The 19,877-nt window shown below is 48.4% G+C and overlaps 1 protein-coding gene across 1 annotated transcript; it reads left to right on the top strand.

The window, feature by feature from the left end:
• Positions 1 to 522: 522 nt before the first annotated feature.
• Zp3 (zona pellucida glycoprotein 3) lies at positions 523 to 7,653 on the top strand. Its single transcript, XM_055606229.1, has 8 exons — positions 523 to 831; positions 2,987 to 3,105; positions 4,679 to 4,782; positions 4,865 to 5,042; positions 6,083 to 6,200; positions 6,502 to 6,593; positions 6,708 to 6,844; positions 7,433 to 7,653. Exons 1-8 carry the CDS (start codon positions 523 to 525, stop codon positions 7,639 to 7,641), a joined length of 1,266 nt encoding a protein of 421 aa, XP_055462204.1. The 3' UTR covers positions 7,642 to 7,653.
• The last annotated feature ends 12,224 nt before the right edge of the window (positions 7,654 to 19,877 follow it).

The raw sequence follows: 19,877 nt of genomic DNA, 5'->3' as shown, positions 1-19,877 counted from the left end.
AGTTAAAGCTTAGATCAGAGCACCTGCCTAGCATTCAGAAAGCAAAGTGTGGTAACCTCCCATCCACAGGAAAAGAATTAAAATGTGAATAGGAGCCTGGTGTGGTGGTCCAGACCTTTAATCACAGCACCTGGGAGGCAGAGGCAGGCAGATCTGTATGCATTCAAGGCCAGCCTAGTCTACAAAGTGAGTCCAGGACAGCCAGGGCTACACAGGGAAACCCTGTCTCGAAAAATCAAAAACCCATTCAAAACAAAACAACAAGAAAACCCCCCAACCAACCAAAAAAACAAAAACCTTGACTATGAACCACGTGAAGTATCTTTAGACGACAACCAGGTTCTGTGGCTGGTTCAGATGGGGCTTGAGGCCACAGGCCTGATAACGTGCTGCTGCCGAGCTCCACCTGAGACTGAGGGAAGTAGAGGAACTTCAGGTGGGAGCGAGGTCCATCCCGTGATATAAGAAGACCGGGCAGCGGCAGCATTCTGCTCTGCACCTGGCCATAATCCAGGCAGCATCATGGGGCTGAGCTTTCGACTCTTCCTCTGCTTCCTACTGGGCGGAGGCCCCCAGCTCTGCCATCCCCAGCCTCTATGGCTCTTGCCGGATGGAACCCCCTCCCCAGTGAGGTCCTCATTATCCGTGGAGGTGGAGTGTCTGGAAGCTGAGCTGGTGGTGACTGTCAGTAGAGACCTTTTTGGCACAGGAAAACTTGTGCAGCCCATGGACCTCACCCTTGGCTCAGAAGGCTGTCAGCCCCTGGTGTCCACGGATACTGATGTGGTCAGGTTCAAGGTCCAATTACATGAGTGCAGCAGCAAGGTGCAGGTGAGGCTGAGCGGTCCCTTGGCTTGGTTAGGGGAGTGAATGCTGGGAGGTGGTCTGGTGAGGGATGGGATGGCCTTTCACTGTGGTTAGGAAGCAGTCACTGACAGAGAATGGTAGGGGAAAACTCCAGGCTCTGCTGGAAGCCAGTGAATTTGTTTGGTTGGTTTCATGATAAGGTTTTCCTTTGTAGCCCTGGCTGTCCTGGAACTCTGTAGACAAGGCTGGATTCAGAGATCTGTTTGCCTCTGTCTCCTGAGTGCTGGGATTAAAGGCGTGTGCCACCTCGGCTAGCTTCTCACTCTTGATTCTCCTGAAGATCTGTGGTCCCTCATGAAGAGAAGACAAGGGTGATGGGGCTAAGTGTTGGAGAGGAATGCAGAGGGCAGCTCAGGCACTTGTCAGTCAAAGCCATGCCTGGTCAACATACTGCCTCAAATCCTGCACTTACGAGGTAGAGGCAGGAGAATTGGGAGTTTAAGGATAGCCTTGATTATGTGAAATACTCTGTACAAAAAAACAAGTCACGGTGGTGCATGCCTCTAATCCCAGCACTCAGGAGGCAGAGGCAGGAGGATCTCTGAGCTCAAGGCCAGCCTGGTCTTGTCCTGAAGCAAGTTTCAGGACAGCCAGAGCTACATGGAGAATCCTGTCTTGAAAATCCATGTCTCAAAAAAACCAATGAAGACCTGGGCCTGTTCATGATTGGGAAAATCAATAGCCAGTGCCCAGGACTGGATCCAGGGCCTTGCACATTCAAGGCAAGCAAGTCTGCCACTGGGCTGCACACCCCACCCCCGAGCTTGGCTTCTTGAGAGGGTCTTGTAGTTAATAACTGCAGCCCTTGCTTCCGCTGCTGCTGGACTTCCAGGGGTGCCCCACCACGCTTGGCAGGCTATGGACTGAGATGTATGGGGCAGATGACATTACGACAACCTTTACTGAAATGAAGACCTTAATCATGTCAAGTGGGTTGCAGACAGAGCTCAGTTGGTAGAGTGCTCACCTAGCAATCATAAGGCACTGGGTTTGAGACCCAGGACCACAAAAATAGGATGCGATTGCGCATGCCTGTAATTCAGCACTCGAGAGGCAGAGCCAGAAAACTTAGGAGTCCAAGGTTATCTCAGATTACACAGCAAGTTTAATGGCAGCCTGAGCTACCTGAAAGCCTGTTTCAAAAAAGTTCCACAGTGGTGTGGTGGTAGGCCCAAGCAGATGAGGCTGAACCTGGGAGACAGGTGTTGGTAGGCCTTGGATAAGCCAGGCTAGACCTGCCCGATTCCTCACCTGATTGCAATTGCTTCTTCCTGCACCTTCCAGCTAGCTGCATATAATTCTGCCTTTGTTGCATAGCTCTAGACGTGCTAACAGAACATAAGGGAGCTGAGCAGAGGGGTCTCGGCAGAGGGGTCATGGAGGGACAATCCTACCAGGTATAGGCAAGTCGTTATCTACGTCAGGAGACATTTCCAGAGGTGCAGCTGCTTTGGGAGTCACCGTGCTTAGCACAAAAGGCCAATAAACGTGTAGGTAGCCTAAAGTAGACTTCGGCAGAATAAAATTTTGTTTTACAATTCAAGTAATCCTACCTTTTCAGAGGCCGAGGCAGGAGGATAGCAAGTTTGAGGCCAACCTGGACTCAACTTAATCTCATAAACTAATAGCAGCTGTTAAACTTTTTTTTTGAGACAGGGTTTCTTTGTGTAGTTCTGGCTGTCCTAGAACTCCTTCTGTAGACCAGGCTGGCCTCAAACTCGGAGATCCACCTGCCTCTGCCTCCTGAGTGCTGGGATCAAAGGCGTGCACCACCAAACTGCTGTTCAACTTTTTAAAAGCGTTGATTGATTTTTTTTTTTATGTGTGTGAGTGTTTTGCTTGTATGTATGTGCACTTTGGGGAGTGGTTGTATTCCCTGGAACTAGGATTATGAATAGTTGTGATCCACCATGTAATGCTGGGAATTGAACCCAAGTGCTCTTTCTCTGGGTTCGTTCTCTAGCCCAGCTCTGTAATTTGTTTACTGACCAGCAGAGGGCGTGTTGAACTGCGCCTTCTCTGCTTTCCTAGGCTGGATTCTCTGTACCCTCCCCTGAGCGGAGCAAGCACCCAAAGGGTGTGTGGTTTGGATCTGGTTAAAACTACACCTTTGCTTCAGGTGACGGAAGATGCCCTGGTGTACAGAACCTTCCTGCTCCACGACCCCCACCCTGTGGGCGGCCTGTCCATCCTGAGGACTAACCGCGTGGAGGTACCTATTGAGTGCCGCTACCCCAGGTCAGTGAGGGATGGGCTGCTGGGCTCCTGGATTGGATACAGCTGCGCACAAGTAGGACATTTGTTCTGCAAGGAAAAATGCTTTGCAGCTATGATTATTGTCCCCTGTGTGAATGGTTAGGTAGCCTGCTGAGGAAAGTCTGAGCCAGGTGTGTGCTAAGCAACTAATTGCCTTTTCGGGGGAGTAGAGCTGAAGTGGAGAGCCAGGATTCTATGAAGCCCAGGCTCAAATTCAGATCCTCCTGTCTCCATCTCCTAAATCCTGGGTTAGGACTTGTTGGCTAGACAACCTGGATTTGTTTTGTGTTTCAAGGGATGACCTGAAATCCTGTACCTAGCTGGCCTTGAACTTGATCTACCTCAGCCTCCCAAGTGCTGGGATGCAGGATGGAGTCAGCATGCGTGTGTGTGTGTGTGTGTGTGTGTGTGTGTGTGTGTGTGTCTGTCTGTCTGTCTCCATCTCCCAGACTTGTGTGTGATGTGGCCTAGAATGCTCCACAGTAGCCATGGTTACGGTAGGTGAATTTTATGGCTGGCACTCTTGTCACAGCATTGAATGTGCCTGGCTGTATTACAGTCTGGCCTTGGCTCTGCACGAGTCTTGCGCATGTCTCTGCATCTCCAGCTCCGGCATGACAGGCTTGGCCATCATGCCCAGCTCAGACCTCCTCTTGGGGCTCTAGGCTGGAATCCTTGATTGTGTTTGGAGGTGGTTTTTTAATGTTTGGTTTAGGGGGCTGTCTTAACTACACAGATCAAGCTGGCCTCACACTTGCAGTGATCCCCTCTCTCCGCCTCTCTGGAGTGCTGGGTGATAGGCCTGTACCACAGTTATTATGCAGGGTGTTTTGCTTTTGTTCATTTGTCTTGTTTCATTTTGTATGCTTGCGCTAGCCTGCCATTTGCTTTGTAGACCAGGGTGGCTTTGAACTTGTGATCCTCCTGTCTGGACATTCTTGAGTGCTGGTATTACAGGCACATGCTATCCCAAATGGTCTGAAATGCTGAGGATGGAATCCAGGGCCTAGGCAAGCACTCTATTAACTGTGACCCCAGCCTCCATTTTGAAATGGAGCCAGAATGGGACACTCTTGTTCTTGCCTTAGTCTCCCCAGTGCTGGGGGTCACAGCCATGTCTTTTACCAGGGACTAAATTGATGAGAGACCAGCTTAGTAATAGAGCTTCTACCTCCAGCCCTGTCCATCATGCTTCAGTCTCTGTCCCCATGGTTGAAGTGGTCTGTCTGGTTCTCAGATGCAGGCATTCAGTGGGATTAAGAAACAGGGTGCGGTGGCGCACACCTGTAACCCCCAGCACACAGGGAGGCAGATCTCCGGGAGTCCGAGGCAGGCCTGGTCTACAGAGTGAGTTCCAGGACAACCAAGGCTACTCAGGGAAACCCCGTCTCAAAAACAACAAAAAAGAAACAGGCGCAGCCTTTGGGGACCTTGGCCTGGCTACTGAGTCGTTCCTATTCCAGAACTCTGTAACAGGGCAGGGATGTGAGGGCCCCAAGCCACAAATTGCGCCGGGATGGGATCAAATGGAAGCAGCTGGAGCTTCTCCTGGCAGGCAGGGCAATGTGAGCAGCTATGCTATTCAGCCCACCTGGGTCCCCTTCAGCACCACGGCGTCCTCGGAGGAGAAGCTGGCGTTCTCTCTCCGCCTGATGGACGGTGAGTCACAGGGCTGGAGGAGTTGGTAGGAGGGAGGCAGATGCCTCTCGGCAGTCTCCAGCCCCTGTCTGTGCCCCTTCAGAGAACTGGAACGCTGAGAAATCTTCCCCCACCTTCCACCTGGGAGAGGTGGCCCACCTCCAGGCAGAGGTCCAGGCCGGAAGCCACCCGCCACTGCAGCTGTTTGTGGACTACTGTGTGGCCACGCCCACGCCAGACCAGAACTCCTCCCCCTCTCACGTCATCGTGGGCTTCCATGGGTGAGGCCTGGGCTCCTTTCTAGGGAGTCTTTTTATTTTATTAGCGCATCTGAATTGGGTGTGTTTGACAAGTGTGTGCAAGTTTCGTTAACTTCCGTGTGTGTGTGTGTGTGTGTGTGTGTGTTTGTGTGTTTGTGTGTTTGTGTTTGAGACAGGGTTTCTCATGTGTGACACAGCCCTGGATGTCCTGGACTCACTTTGTAGATGAGGCTGGCTGCAAACTGAGATCCACCTGCCTCTGCCTCCCCAGTGCTGGGGTTTAAAGGTGTGTGCATGTCCACAACCAATATTACTGTTTTCTTTCCCCTTCTGCTGATCCCCTCTCTCTTTACAAGTTCCTTCTACTTGTGTTAAGACAGACAAGGTGGTTTGTTTTTTTGAGTGTTTGGGATTACAAGTGTGAGCCACTATGTCTTGGTATGACTGCTAATCTTGGTTATCAACTTGACATACTTTGGAAAAGGGAGCCTCAATTGAAGAAAATAAAACTCCATGGGATTGGCCTGTGAGCATGGCTGTGGCATTTTCAGAATTACTAATTGAGGAAGGAGCATCCAGCCCCCTGGTTGCAGGCAGGCTTGGTCTGTGTAAGAAATGTAACTTGGGCTGGAGAGCCTGCTCAGCGGTTAAGAGCACTGGCTGCTGTTCCAGAGGACCCAGGTTCAATCCCCAGCACCCACATGGCAACTCACAATTGTCTGTAACTCCAGTTCCAGGACATCCCATACCCTCACACAGACATACATGCAGGCAAAGACCAATGCAAAACAAATAAAGTAACTTGAGCAAGCCTTACGTTAAGCAAGCCTTAACTTCAGTTGAAACTGTACTTCAGTTCCTGCTCCAGGTCCCTTGAGCTCCTACCTTGGTTTCCCTCAGTGATGAACTGCAGCCTGTAAGCCAAACACTTTCCTCCCCCAACCGCGATTGGTCACTTTTTCGTCAAAGCATCAGAAAGCGGACTAAGGCTTCCAGGACCCTTTTGTACGTTATGAGGTGGCCTAGCTGTTAACTCCATTCTCCACTTCTTCCCTTTCAAGTTGCCTTGTGGATGGTCTATCTGAGAGCTTTTCTGCATTTCAAGTCCCTAGACCCCGGCCAGAGACTCTCCGGTTCACAGTGGATGTATTCCATTTTGCCAGCAGCTCCAGAAATACGGTAATGGTATTTCCCTACCTCTGCTTCCCAAAATTTAGGATTAAAAGATCTGCCTAAGAGCCAGGTGCAATGGCACACACCTATAATCCCAGCAACAGAGGCAGGTTTTTGTGAGTTTGAGGCCAGCCTACAAAGTGAGTTCCAACATAGCCAAGGCTACACAGAGAAACCCTGTCTTGAAACAAAGATTTGCCTACTCCTGCCTCCTGAATGCTGATCCACCACATCTGGCTTCCGGCAAAATTTTTCAAAACGTATCCTCACATTTTTTAAACTCAGCCTGCTCACAACTCTATTTCAGGTCTACATCACCTGCCACCTGAAGGTCACCCCAGCCAGCCAGATCCCAGATAGGTTTAACAAAGCCTGTTCCTTCAACAAGACTGCCAAGAGGTGAGCAAACCAGATTCTGGGGGTGGGTCCATCCAGGCACCCCTCCAATTATACAATTGGCAAACGTCTTCCTCTCCTGGTGTAGCGCTAAGTAAGCCTTATTCTTCCTCTAAGCTGGTTGGCAGTAGAGGGCAGTGATGACATCTGTGACTGCTGTAACCAGGGAAACTGTAGTTCAAGCTTTTCAAGGCCCAAGTTTCTCCAGCGAGAGAGCCAGCCGCCCAAGTTGGCTTCCCGCACCCGCAGGCACGGTATGTCCCAGGGCGGGAGATGTTTGTTCCTCTTCCTCTTTAAGACATCTGCTGTCACTTCTTTTTCTCCAGCAAGATGGTTGACTTCAGGAATCTTCTGGGACTGATAATATCTTGAATCTCCAGTGGGAGGGTGCTGAGCCTCTCTTCCCAGTGGCTTATGGGATAGCTCTTGTCAACCCTTAGATTATCTCAAGACATCAAGGAGTGCTGGAGAGAGTATGTGGCTGGCTGGGTGATAATTTATTCAGTCCACCAAGAGAGCAAAAATTCAATCCTTGGGAATTTGACTCTAACTTGTGAGCCATCACTTGGGGTTCTCCTCAGGCCTCCCAGCCCTCGAGAGGCTAAGACAGGAAAAATCCCAGTCCAAGTACAGCCTGGGCCACATAGGGGAAACTCTGTCTCAGGATACCAAACATGAAAGCCTGGGAGAAAGGCTCAGCAGTTAGAGCCTCTGCCTAGAATCCCCTGGACTTGGGTGTGGTTTACCAGTAGAGCTCTTGCCTAGCATTCCTGAGGATGTTGGTATGATTCTCCAGCACTCAGCAGAAAACAAAACCTTCCCTGTGTCCTGTTCTTTCACAGTGACAGATGAAGCCGATGTCACTGTAGGACCGATCTTCCTGGGAAAGGAAAGTGACCAGGCTGTGGAGGGCTGGATCTCTTCTGCTCAAACATCTGTGGCTCTTGGCTTAGGCCTAGCCACAGTGGCATTCCTGATCCTGGCTGCTGTTGTCCTTGGTGTCACCAGGAAGTGTTACAACACTTCCCAACTTGTATCCCTTCCACAATAAAAAGAAACCAGTTTGAGTGTGGTTTAGTCCTATATCTGAGGTGGGGGTGTGGGGTTGGTGGTTGCACAGGGGCAGGGCAGACTGGAGTGCTGCATGTCACGTGTGTGCCGACAGCACCATGCGGGAAGAACAGCTGGACTTACATCGAGCAGCCATCCAGACGGTGAGGCTAAGCCAGTCTCTATACTTATGTGGACTTGTGCTCCTGCTCGGGGTAGCCTGTGCAGCCGGGACTTTAGCCATGTGATGTGATTCTAAGGGCATCAGTACATTGATGTGGGCTATGCTGGAGAAGGTTGGAGCTGGTCATCTCCAAATAAGATAGCCTTTCTTTGTGCTTCCTCTATGATGACAGACTCCCTTTTCTCAGCGGGGTTTTGAAAGTCTCGCCTGATCTGGGTAACCCAGGTCTTGGAAGGAGCCTCTCTTAGCCCTCAGGCAGGTCACAGGCCAGACCCTTCCCCGATAAGGAAACTACTCTAGCAGCATCTAGGAATTTCTAGAAACTCCCTATCATGCTAAGGATCTTAGTCCAGCAGTGACCTTCAATTGTTCTTGGAGATCCCCACCCCTACCCCAGGATAATTAAGTACTGCATTTTCCTCCTTGTGACAGGACCATTTAAGTAACCCTGATTCCCTGGCCCCAGCAAACCAAACACTTTCACCCTGGAAAGCCACCTCTCTGTCCAGGGTTTATATTGCTCTTGATGTCACATGAGTAAAAGTTTGTTCTTTCTCACTTCAAGCCTTCTGAGATTCCTCATTTATCTTCCACCGGATGGCGTCTCATTGGGCCTGGGCCTCACCAGGCCTGTGTCTTGGCTGCAAGACGACCAGGCATGGGTTTGGGCCTGCACCTCTGCCATGCTTAGCACAGCAGCTTAACCAAGAGCTAGTAACACTTTGGTATCACCATAAGCTTTGGAACACAGAAACTTCCATTGCCACAGGTGACCTTATGCTAAGAGCTAACCTGTAACACCGTGGAAGTGGAAAACCTTTTCCACACCCCGGCTTTAGTGCACCGAGGCCTTACCTATGGCAGTCTAACTGCCCCTGAGGAATGGAACCCCCTTCTCTGTCTAGTAGCCGAACTCCAGGACCCCAGCTGAGATCTAGGCCCGACAAAAGACAAGGTAAGCCCAGCCAGACTGATGTCTTAGGGTATCAAGAAATCTAGTTCTGGTCCCATGGATCTGACTCCAGGGGGTAAGAATGGTAAGGAGACTACTTCCCCCTCTTTCTTTGGGTCAGCAAAGTTACCTGTCTAAAGCCAGGAGTAGTGGCTCTTGCCTCTCATGGAAACACTTGGGAGGGGGAGACAAGAGGATTAGCAGTTCAAGATGATCCTTGGTTTTGTAGCAAGTTGGAGGCCTTTCTAGGCTATGCAGGACTGTTCCTAAAACACGGGGCCACAGAAAGTGATGGCTTGATTACGAGCACTTGTGGCTCTTTTAGAAGACCAGGGGCTCAGTTCCCAGCACCCACACAGTGGCGCTCGCTTACTCTCAACCATCTATAACTCCAGTTCTAGGGGATCTGATATGCCCTTTGATCTCCATGGGCACCAGGAATGCACACAATGCATACGGTTTTTGGCGGTGGGGGGGGAGCGTTCGAGACAGGGTTTTTTCTGTGTAGCCTTGGCTGTCCTCTTTGTAGACCACACTGGCCTTGAACTCGCAGGGAATCTGCCTGCCTCTGCCTCCCTGAGTGCTGGGATCACAGGCATGCACTACCATATCTAGCAACAATGCACACACTTACATGGACACACAACACTGATACACATAAATCTATAGATGCTGGAGAGATTGAGTGGTTAGGAGTACATGCTGTTCTTCCAGAGGACCTAACTTCATATCTCAGCACCACATCAAGCGGTTCACAGTATATGCCGGGAGCCTCTTCTACCTCCAGCTCTGGGAGATTTGATGTCCTCTGGCCTCCATGGCCACCTGCACATATGTGGCCTATAGGCAGAGATATACATGTATCCATACATCTTACAAACCCTATAGATAATAAGGGCAAAACAGAAAAAAATGTTGTTCTAATTAGGTTGTCAAAATTTTAGTTCTGGGTGTGTGTAGAATTTTGGAGGTATATTTTATGGGTTCTGAGAAGAGGTCCCTGTGGTAGTTGAAGGCCTCAGAAGGGTGTCTTGGATTTTCTTTGGTCTCATGATGTTGAGAACTGCCTCGGCATCTCCTTTTTATTCCCCCTAACTCGGTTCACTTCCATCTCTGGTGGGAACCATTGCTTTCCCTCTGTGGGGTTTGAAATCCCACGTAGTGGGCTGATTACCGCCTTGCCTAGCCTAGCTGTCGTCTGTCTAGTTTGTTGTTTTTTTGAGAGAGGGTTTTCTGTCTAACTATGGCTGTTCCAGAACTCTCTCTGTGGATCAGGCTGGACTCTCAACTCCACCTGCCTCTGATTGGGAATACAGACGAGCATCACCTCCTCCAGGCACACAGCCTTTATTTTTGTGAGACTAGATTGAATCAAAAGGGCCTCACATGTGCTGAGCAAACACTCTACCACTAAGCTACATTTCCAGTCCCCTTTCCCTTTGAGACAGGATCTCACAGAGCACAAATAGCCTTGGCATAACTGAGAACTGTTGGGATCTGTAAGCAGGCATCTCTATGGACAGCCCCAAGGGACTTGATGAACCAGATATGGGGCATCTGTGAAGCCGCCTACAGACCACCTGGAACCACTTGTGCATACTCTGGGTCATCTTATAGGAGAACTCAAAGCTGCTCCTCTCTCTTTCTCTTCTGCCCTGCCAAGAGAAGATCTCTGTGACCTCTTCCCCATTCCCTTTCCCCTTCTCTTAATTAACCTCCCACATGGAACAAGTCATGTGGTGTGATTTGTGAACCCACTGTGTAACTCTGTTGCACAATGCTAGCTTGGTGCATTGGCCGGGAATAGGTACCTCCAGTGGCCATGCTGCGTGGTGGTTGCTTTTTGGCGCCAGCACCCCACTGGAGCTGCTGGAAACCTATTTCATTCCAAATCTGCCATTGACCCACTTTCTGGCAACTAGATCACTATCTACTGCATTCAACACCAGCTGGATTGGTGAGTTTCCCTCATTGGTCAGCATAAATGCCTCTCTTGGTAAGAAAAAAAATTGACTGATGGGCATCCAGCAACTTCACACTACCGTTTGAGACAGAGGAACCAACAACCATGGTCTTCACTGGCTATGGTGACCTCCATTTAGGGCTTCCTCTTTCTCTTGGGAGATACTTTTTTCCTCTACATGCACAGTTTCTCCCCCTCACACTTGCCTACAAAATCCTAGCACTAGGTAAACTCTGTCTCCTATGGGCAGCTGAGCCCCTGGTCTCTGGCCAAAGCTGGTGAGCTGTTGGATCAGGTAGGACCATATCTACTGGGTCAAACCTTGCTCTTGGGATGCCTTGACAGGTCACTGACTCCTACCCTCCCAATGGGAACTGCCCATTTGTCAGTTCCTCCAGTGTCCCCATGGGAAGTCTTCTGGATAATTTAAAAACCCTATGCATGGAGCCTGAGTTAAAGGCCTCTTATCTCATACACCTCTGCCATATAACTTGGCCTACATATTCCTTAGGTAATGGTTCAAATTGGCTGATTAACGGCACATTAAATCCCAATATTTTACAGGATCTTTTTAATCACTGTCAGCCATCTGGTAAATGGAAGGAGGTATGTTTATGTTCAAGCTTTCTCTCTTCTCCACTCTAAACCTTCTCTGCTCTTCCTGGTCTCCTATCCAACTTCTAGTTAAAAAGTCTCAACCTCAAGAGTTCTCTACCTTTGACCCTGCAGATGAACCTCCACCTCGTTGTTCTCAACCCCCAGCTTCTTCCCAACCTCTGGCGTCTTCCCCCTCCTCCTCTATTTCTCCTCTTCCTCTTCAGCTTCTCCAGAATGCTCACTCCCCACCCCAGCAACAGGCTATCCTAGTATTCTACTTTGGCACCCACTTTCACCCCACCAACAGCTATTAGCCCCCCCTGCTACCTGCTCTCCCTCTATAGCAAAGCCCCCTTCCTCTTCTACTCAGCATAAACCAGCCTCAATTCTTTCCTTGCAGGAGGTGGTCGGTGTAAATGGCTTAGTTAAGGTGCATGTTCCCTTCTCATTAACTGAACTTTCTCAAGTAGAAAAGAGACTAGGATCCTATACTTCTAATCCTTCTACTTTATTAAAGAATTTCAATATCTCACTCAATCTTATAGTCTTACTTTCCATGATATAAAATTCTTACCAATAACCTATTACCTGAGGAACGCAGGTGAGTTTGGGAACAGGCTAGAATGTACGCAGATGAGGTTCACCAAACAAATGCAGCACATGTAGTTGGGGCTAAAGCAGTGCCTGACCAGGGTCCACAACGGGATTATAATACTCTGGAAGGCATTTTAGCCAGAGATCAGTTCACGACCTGCCTCCTAGCTGGTCTCTGCAAGGCTGCCCTTAAGCCAGTTAATTTTGAAAATCTCCAGGAGGTCATTCAGGACAAGAATGAAAACCCGTCTCAATTTCTAGAGCACCTTACAAAGGCCCTCTTACAACATACTAATCTAGATCCCAAAAGTACAGAGAGCAGGCAACTTCTGATGACCTATTTTTTTTTCTCCCAGAATTATCCTGACATCAGGGCTAACTTAAATGCTTGAGGACCTCTGACTCCACAGGCAGAAGTCTTAGCATTGGCCTTTAAGGTGTACTGTAATGCTAGGATCACAGGACCCTCAGAGACCATCAGGAGACGACTCAATGCAAGAGCAAGAGAGCTTTATTACGAGAGCGATCAAACTCGGGACCCAAGTCTCACTGACACAACAGTAGAGAAGTGGGATCCCAACCCCTGAGTGAGCAGAGTTTTTAACAGAAAAAACTAAGCAGGGGGTTTCCATGACAGCAAGCAGGGGTGTGCATGCCTTGACGTTACAGAATTGGGTAAAAGCCATAGGGGAGAGGTAACCGTTTAATAATCACAATTGCCAGGGAGAATGACTCTATTTTTTACTAAACATTTATTCTGTGAGTTTTCCTGGAGGCCGTTGCTTGAAGAGCTAAATTTGTTTTCTGCCAGGTGCACATTCTGTGATATTTCCTGGTATCTGAGTTCAGCTCCTGGTCAAGATGGCTCCTTATTTCAAAATGGAGTCACCCAGGCTAACTTAAATTCTTCAGTACCATAGGAGAGATGAGAAAGCCCACAAGCAAAAATACCAAATGCTGGCCAAGGCCATCTGACTGACTGTAGCCACTATCCAGGCTCCCTTGCCTCCTAAGGCACAAGGACCACAGGGTCCCTGTTTCAAATGTCGTCAAAAAGGCCACCGGGTCCAGTTTTGTTTTAACCCCTACAAAGCACTGGGGCCATGTCCAAAATCACACCAAGAGGGACATTGGGGTGTTGACTGCAACTGTTTCTTCCATGATATGGAGCATCACTCCCATATCACCCTCTGGCTGATATCCTAGGCCTGGCTATGGATGACTGAAGGTGCCTGGGTTCCCTTGACCTAACCACTGCCATCACTAGCAGGGAGCCACAGGTAATTAGCATGGTATCAGGGCAGCCCATCTCATTCCTTGTGGACACCAGAGCCACTTAGTCCTGACAGAGTACTGGGGACCAACCTCTCCTTGTAGTTCCTCTGTTGTCGGGGTAGGGGATCAGCCTTGCCAGACTCCACCAGTTAACTGTATTTTCAGGGGTGTTCCTTTGACTCATTCCTTTTTAGTGATGCCAACCTCTCCAGTTCCCTTACTGAGAAGGGACTTTTTAGCCAAAGTAGGAGCCTCTATATCTTTTACTCCACCCATTGGCCTGACCCTAAGCTCACCAGTGTCCTCTCTCCTCCTCCTAGCTACCCTACCTACCATTTATGACATGTTGCTTCCTTTACCAGCCTCTCAAGTGGACCCCCCCCCCCCCAGTCTGGGATGTCCCTCCATCTCTAGACACCATTCCCCTGTGGTCATTCAGCTACAGGATCCTACCTGGTATATTACCAATCCCTGGGGATGGGAGAAGTAGAGAAGGTAATTCCTCTAATATTCCTCTAATCGTGGAGAGCTGCTTGCTTGTCAAGCTGCCTTATTATTTGTCAAAAAACATGTTTTCACCCTGGCCTTCACCTCGGGACAGAAAAGAAGAAGTTTCACCAAGTTCCTTAAAAATTGTTTGTGTGACCTTGGACCATACCTGCTATATATAGGGAAGTAGTTTTAGAAAACAAATTTGGCAGTTCCAGGAACTTCTTTCTTATATTGATGTGACTTGCTTTAATTATTTCAATTCTCATTCCCCACCCAGGAACTGTGACTCTGCTGGCAGGCTCCAGCATCTAAGGTTATTGCTTCTCTGACATCCCCCCTCCTAAATAATACAAACCTGTAATTTTGTCTCCTACTTCAGACTCTGACCTCGGCCTACAAGCTCCTTAATGTGACCCAACTGGACATTTTAAAGCTTGCTGACTGTTTGTCCTACCTGGGACCAAATACCGCTGACAGCTTCTCCAGTGTCTCTGTCAACTAACCTTACTTCACCATTCACTAACTGCCCTAACTCTGATGTTGCCACAACCCCCTACCTTTTTCATATCACCCTCTTTGGCATGGCAAGCTGTTTCAAGGCATCTGGGACACACTCTGTAGGAATGCTAAGTTCCTTACAGTGTAATAAAACTATAATCCTTGATACCTCATCTCAACCCCAATGCCCTACTGCTAATACTATCTCAATTCTTTGTGGCACTCAGGTCTACCATCATCTGTCTGCTGATTGGTCAAGAGATTGCATGCTGGTACTCCTCTTTCCTGAGCTGTGGGTGATAAATGAAAAGGAGCCCCTACCAATCCCAGTCATGGACTCAATAGCTACACAGCAGGGTAAGAGGGCAATTCAAATCTTGCCCCTCCTGGCTGTTGCAGGAATCATGGCAGCTGTCGGGACTGGGACAGCAGGACTAGTCACTTCACTAACTTTGTATTATCAGCTTCCTTCCCAGTTCATCCAGGACCTCCAGCAAGTGGCTCAGACAATACTAACCCTCCAAGGACAGATCAACTTGCTGGCAGCAATAGTACTTCAAAACGTGGATTGTGGATTGGATCTCCTCACAGTTAAAGAAGGTGGCCTTTGCATCTTCTTCCAGGAGGAATGCTGTTTTTATGTCAACCAATCTGGTATAGTAAAAGACAAAATCCAACAACTCCAGACAGATCTACAAAAGCTAAGGGAACAGCTCAAGGCCTCTATCTCTGGAGCTTTCGAGAACCCCATATGGAAACAGATTCTGCCCTTCCTCACACCTCTTCTGCTTTTGCTTTTTGCACCCTGCTTAATTAACTGCCTCTCTACATTCCTCCAACAACAAATACAAAAATTCTCTAACCAAACCATTAATCACTTACTCTTACAGGATTATCAACCTCTGCCCACAGAACCAGATGACAATGACCTTCCAATTGACCCTGAGGGTGAGGACCAGCTATACCCTAATCAGCAGGAAGTAGCTTGAAGAACAAAGGTTGCCCCTATGCCCTCCCCACCATCACCCCTTCCTAGCTCCTCACTTTCTAATAAAACAAAAAGGGAGGGAATGTTAGGATCCGTAAGCAGGCATCTCTACAGCCAGCCCCAAGGGACCTGACAAACTGGATATCGGCATCTGTGAAGCCACCTAGAGACCACCTGGAACCACCTGTGCATGCTCTGGGTCACCTTATAAGAGAACTCAAAGCTCTTCCTCTTTCTCTTCTGCCCTGCCCAGAATTGATCTCTGTGACCTCTTCCCTCTTTCCTTCCCCCCTTCTTTCTACCTTCCCTTAATAAGCCTCCCACGTGAAACCAGTCCTGTGGCGTGATTTGTGAACCCACTGTGTAACTGTTGCACAGTCCTAGCAAGAACAACTTTGAGTTCCCTGATCCTTCAGCTTCTGTCTCCCACAGGCTCGAATTCCATGTTTGTACCACTGGGCTCCACAGCAGTTCAGCCTTTCTCAAAACTTGATGTGACACTTAGGGCTTTGACAGGCCAAATGAATGTTGGCCTGAACTGGAAGATGCTGTAATAGAGCAGCTGGGAGACTGTCACACTGAAGACAGGTGCTCAAATGGCTCAGCTTGGGTGGGAGCTGTAGTTAGGAGCAGAATGCTTGCCTAGCACACAAGGCTGATTTCTCTAGACCTTTTGAGATTGGGTCTCATGAAACCAAGATTAGCCTTAAACTCCTGGGCCCCGTACTTCCACCCCACCTCAACTCCATCTTCTAAGTGCTAGGATTATAAACCTGTGTCACCACAGGCCTCTAGGTGTCCACAGTATATTCAGAGCAAGATTGCCTCTTGGTCTACTGAGAAGTACTTGATACTCAAGTGTTGTCTAGAAATGCGCTGGTAGCAAAAGCTGGAGAGGTGTCACAGATAGACAGGACAAGGTTGGTGGGATGGTTCAGCTGGTAAAAGTACTTGCTGGCAAACCTAAAACCCTGAGTTCAACCTACAGGGAGAGAACAGATTCCTGCAAGTTGTCCTCTGACTTCAACAAGCATATACAGACACACAGTTAAAAAAAAAAAATTAAAACAACCAATTGAGTAAAAGACTAGACTGGAACTTGTTTCTAGGTTCTGTTTTTGCCTCCATTTAAAGAATTCAGAGATAAGCTGGGTTTGGTGGCGCATACCTATAAGCCCAGCACTGGGAGGCAGAGACAGGAGGATCTCTGTGAGTTCAAGGCCAGCCTGTTCTACAAAGTAAGTCCAGGACAGCCAAGGTTACATAGAGAAATCCTGTCTCAAACAAAATTAGAGATAAAATTAGGAATTGGAACTTACAGACTGAAGAGGTGTGCATATATACAAAAGTGTATACAAGAATAAGTAGCATTTAGAGAGTGGCATTTTTGAGATTAGGGCTCGTAAGTGTTGGCTGGCTTTGAACTTGCTATGTAGCTGAGGATGACTTTGAATGGACCTTTCTGCCTGTACCTCCTGCATGCTGGATTACAAGTATATTCCGAGAATCTAGTTTATGCCGTGCAAGGAATGGAATCCAGGCCTTTATGCACGCTAGGTGCACACTCCACCCACTAGCCAAATCCCTAACCTGAGTTTTCATTTTTGAGACACGTAGTACGGGGTGACTTTGAATTCACTACATAGCTGAAGATGACTTCGAAGTCAAGATCCTCCTGCTTCAACCTCCCAGGTACTAGGATGACAGGTATCCACCAGTATACCAACTTAACTTTAAAAGAAAAAGTCATGTGTGAATGCGTATGCTTGTGTGCGTGTGTGTGTGTGTGCGTGTGTGTGTGTGTGTGTGCTTGTGTATGCCTCTTTATGTGTGGCTGTCAGAGGATGTTTTTACAGGAGTTGGTACTCTCCTTCCACAGTGTGGAGCCTGGACATTAAACTCAGGTTATGCATGGCAGCGAGCTCCTTTACTCACGGAACCATCTCATGGGCCTCGGTCTGATTGTGTGTGTGGAGGGTTGTCTCACACTGCGGCCTAGGCTGACCTGTAACTCTCCATCTCCTTGCCTTAGCTTTCTGGGTACTTGGATCACACGTGTGTACTACCACGGTAGGCTGATACAGCAGAACTGTTGCAAAGGCCGCTGGGGTTGCTCAGGCGGTTCATTTGCTGTCCCACCTGGTCTGTTAATGGTCTCTGCCTCAGACTATCCTCAGCTTCCATGGAAATGCATGCATACTTGCTTTCTTTTAGGGTCTTAGAGATGACTGATTTTCATGTGTCACATCTGGCGTGTGTTCAGTAGGCACTGTTTTTCAAAAAAAAATATGTATTTTTGAGGCCAGGTGGTGGTGGCACACGCCTTTTATCCCAGCACTCAGGAAGCAAAGGCAGGCAGATCTCTGAGTTCAGGATCAGTCTGGTCCACAGAGCGAGTTCTAGGGAAGCCAGAAATACAGAGAGAAAAAACAAAACCAACCAACCAAAAAACAGCCTGTATTTTTGGAGGCCAGTGAGATGGCTCATTAGGTAATTGCACTTGCTATGAAGTGTCAAAACATGAGTTCAATCCCCAGTACCCAGACGGTAGAGAAAAACTGCTTCGAGTTATTCTATGACCTCTCTATATGTGTCCTCACATAAAAATTAAAAAATTGGAAAATATTTACAATTTTGTGTGTGTGGCTCTTTTGTCGGCCTTGTATATCTGTGCACCCTGTGCATGCAGCATCAAAAAAGGGAACAGGTTCCCTGTGAGGCACCATGTGGGTGCTGGAGAGCCACCCGCTGAGGCCGGAGCTGGGCCTTTGAAACTGGAGTTACAGATGGTTGTGAACGGCCCTGTGTGGGTGCTGGGAGCCAGACTTTGGTCCTCCGAAAGAACAGGACGTTCTCTAAACTGCTGAGCTGGCTCTCCAGCCCAACAGGCACTGTTCTCTGACTGTGGCTCCAAGGACAGGCTGGGGCCATTTCTTTAATGAAGCTCCCATTGGTTCCTTGTCCTCAAGTTCCTGAGTGTTGTAACAGCTCGAGAATGTGTCTTTCATTCAAATTTCCTTTCATTTCCTCAGAGCAGGGAGGAAGTAGCTGTGTCTGGGTTACTTCCTCTATAATCTGACCTTCAGCTAGAAAGCTCTCCCATCCCTGGAAGGAGTGGCCTCCACCAGGCCATACTGAGGCAGAATTGAAAAATAGAGCATTAGCCTGGCAGTGGTGGCTGGCACATGCCTTTAATTAAACCAGCACTCGGGAGGTAGAGGCAGATGTATCTTTAGACAGGCTTTCTCTGTGTAGCCCAGGCTGGCCTTGAACTCAGCCTGGGCTACACAGAGAAACCCTGTCTTGGAAAACAAAACAAAATAAAACGAGTATTATGGAGATACTGGAGAGGGTAGAATTTTTGCTCCTGTCATCTGATCTGCCTTAACTGATGACAAAGGTAGAAATTATGCTCACTTAGGGCCCGGGAATGCTTTCCCAAGAGAGGCACGTCAAAGAGGTCGAGGCAGTGACCAGGCTGTGATTACTTAGAGCTGAAATGATGTGTAACTCGGGCTGGCCTGATGGCTCAGTGGGTAAAGGTGCTGGAGGGCTGGAGTTCAATTCCTGGTTCTCCTGTGGAGGAAGGAGACAAAGACAGATTCGAGCAAGTTGGAGCCTCACTTCCAAACACATGCACACACATGCACACACACACACACATGCACACACACACAAATGTCTGTTTTGTTTTTCCAACACAGGGTTTCTCTGTGTATCCATGGCTGTCCTGGAACTAGCTCTTTATACCAGGCTGGCCTTGAACTCACAGAGATCGACCTGCCTCTGCCTCCTGGGTGTTGGGATTAAAGGTATGCTTACCAGTGTCTGCCCATTTCTGTTTGAAAAAAGTTATTTTTATTTTATTTATTTATTTATTTTTTTATTTTGAGACAGGGTCCTTATCCCGGATCTGGCTGTAGGCCAGGCTGGCCTCAAGCCCACAGAGATCTCCTGCCTCTGCCTCCTGAGTGTACCACCATACCTGGCTGCTTTGGCTATCCCATAACTAGGTTTGTAGACCAAGCTGGCCTTGAACTTACAGAGATATGCCTGCCTCTGCCTTAAAAAAAAAGATTTATTTTTATTTATTATGTATACAGTGTTCTGCCTGCATGTACACCTGCACGCCAGAATAGAGCACCAGACCTCACTAGAGATGGTTCCACCTACAGAACCCCATAAACCAGGCCTAGTGGTGCACAGTAATCCCAACACTCAAGAGGCCAGGTGGGGGCAGGGAGAGGGGGGTTCAAGCCCACTCTCAGCTTCACAGGAGTTTGAGGTGAGTCTGGGCTCTCCTGACCCTGAAAGGGCCAAGGAAGGGTACTGGCTGGCAGCTGAAGGTCATCTTGACATAGGTTACCCGAACTTCCTTTTCCTCTAGGGTTTTTGGCAGCTACCTACATCTGACTTTGACCCAAAGGCCTCCAGCATAGCCTACAGAAATGCTTCAAGGATGGATTGAAAACTCTGCCTTGGGCTTCATAGCACCCAGATGAGAAGGGGAGTCGTTAAAGGACTGAAAATTAAAACATAGTGAAAAATGTCAAAAATCATGTGTTTAAGCCTCCTTGAAATCATATCCATATAAGTAACATATGGACTAAGTAGGTTGTGTGTGTATATGTGTGTGTGTGGATGGATGGATGGATGGATCTTAAAGTTAAAGAAAAAGAGGCCATGAATTTGAG

Source organism: Psammomys obesus, unplaced genomic scaffold (genome assembly GCF_907164565.1).
Source record: "Psammomys obesus unplaced genomic scaffold, mPsaObe1.curated_primary_1811, whole genome shotgun sequence".
Lineage (NCBI taxonomy): Eukaryota > Metazoa > Chordata > Mammalia > Rodentia > Muridae > Psammomys > Psammomys obesus.
This window is presented reverse-complemented; position numbering and strand designations above follow the sequence as displayed.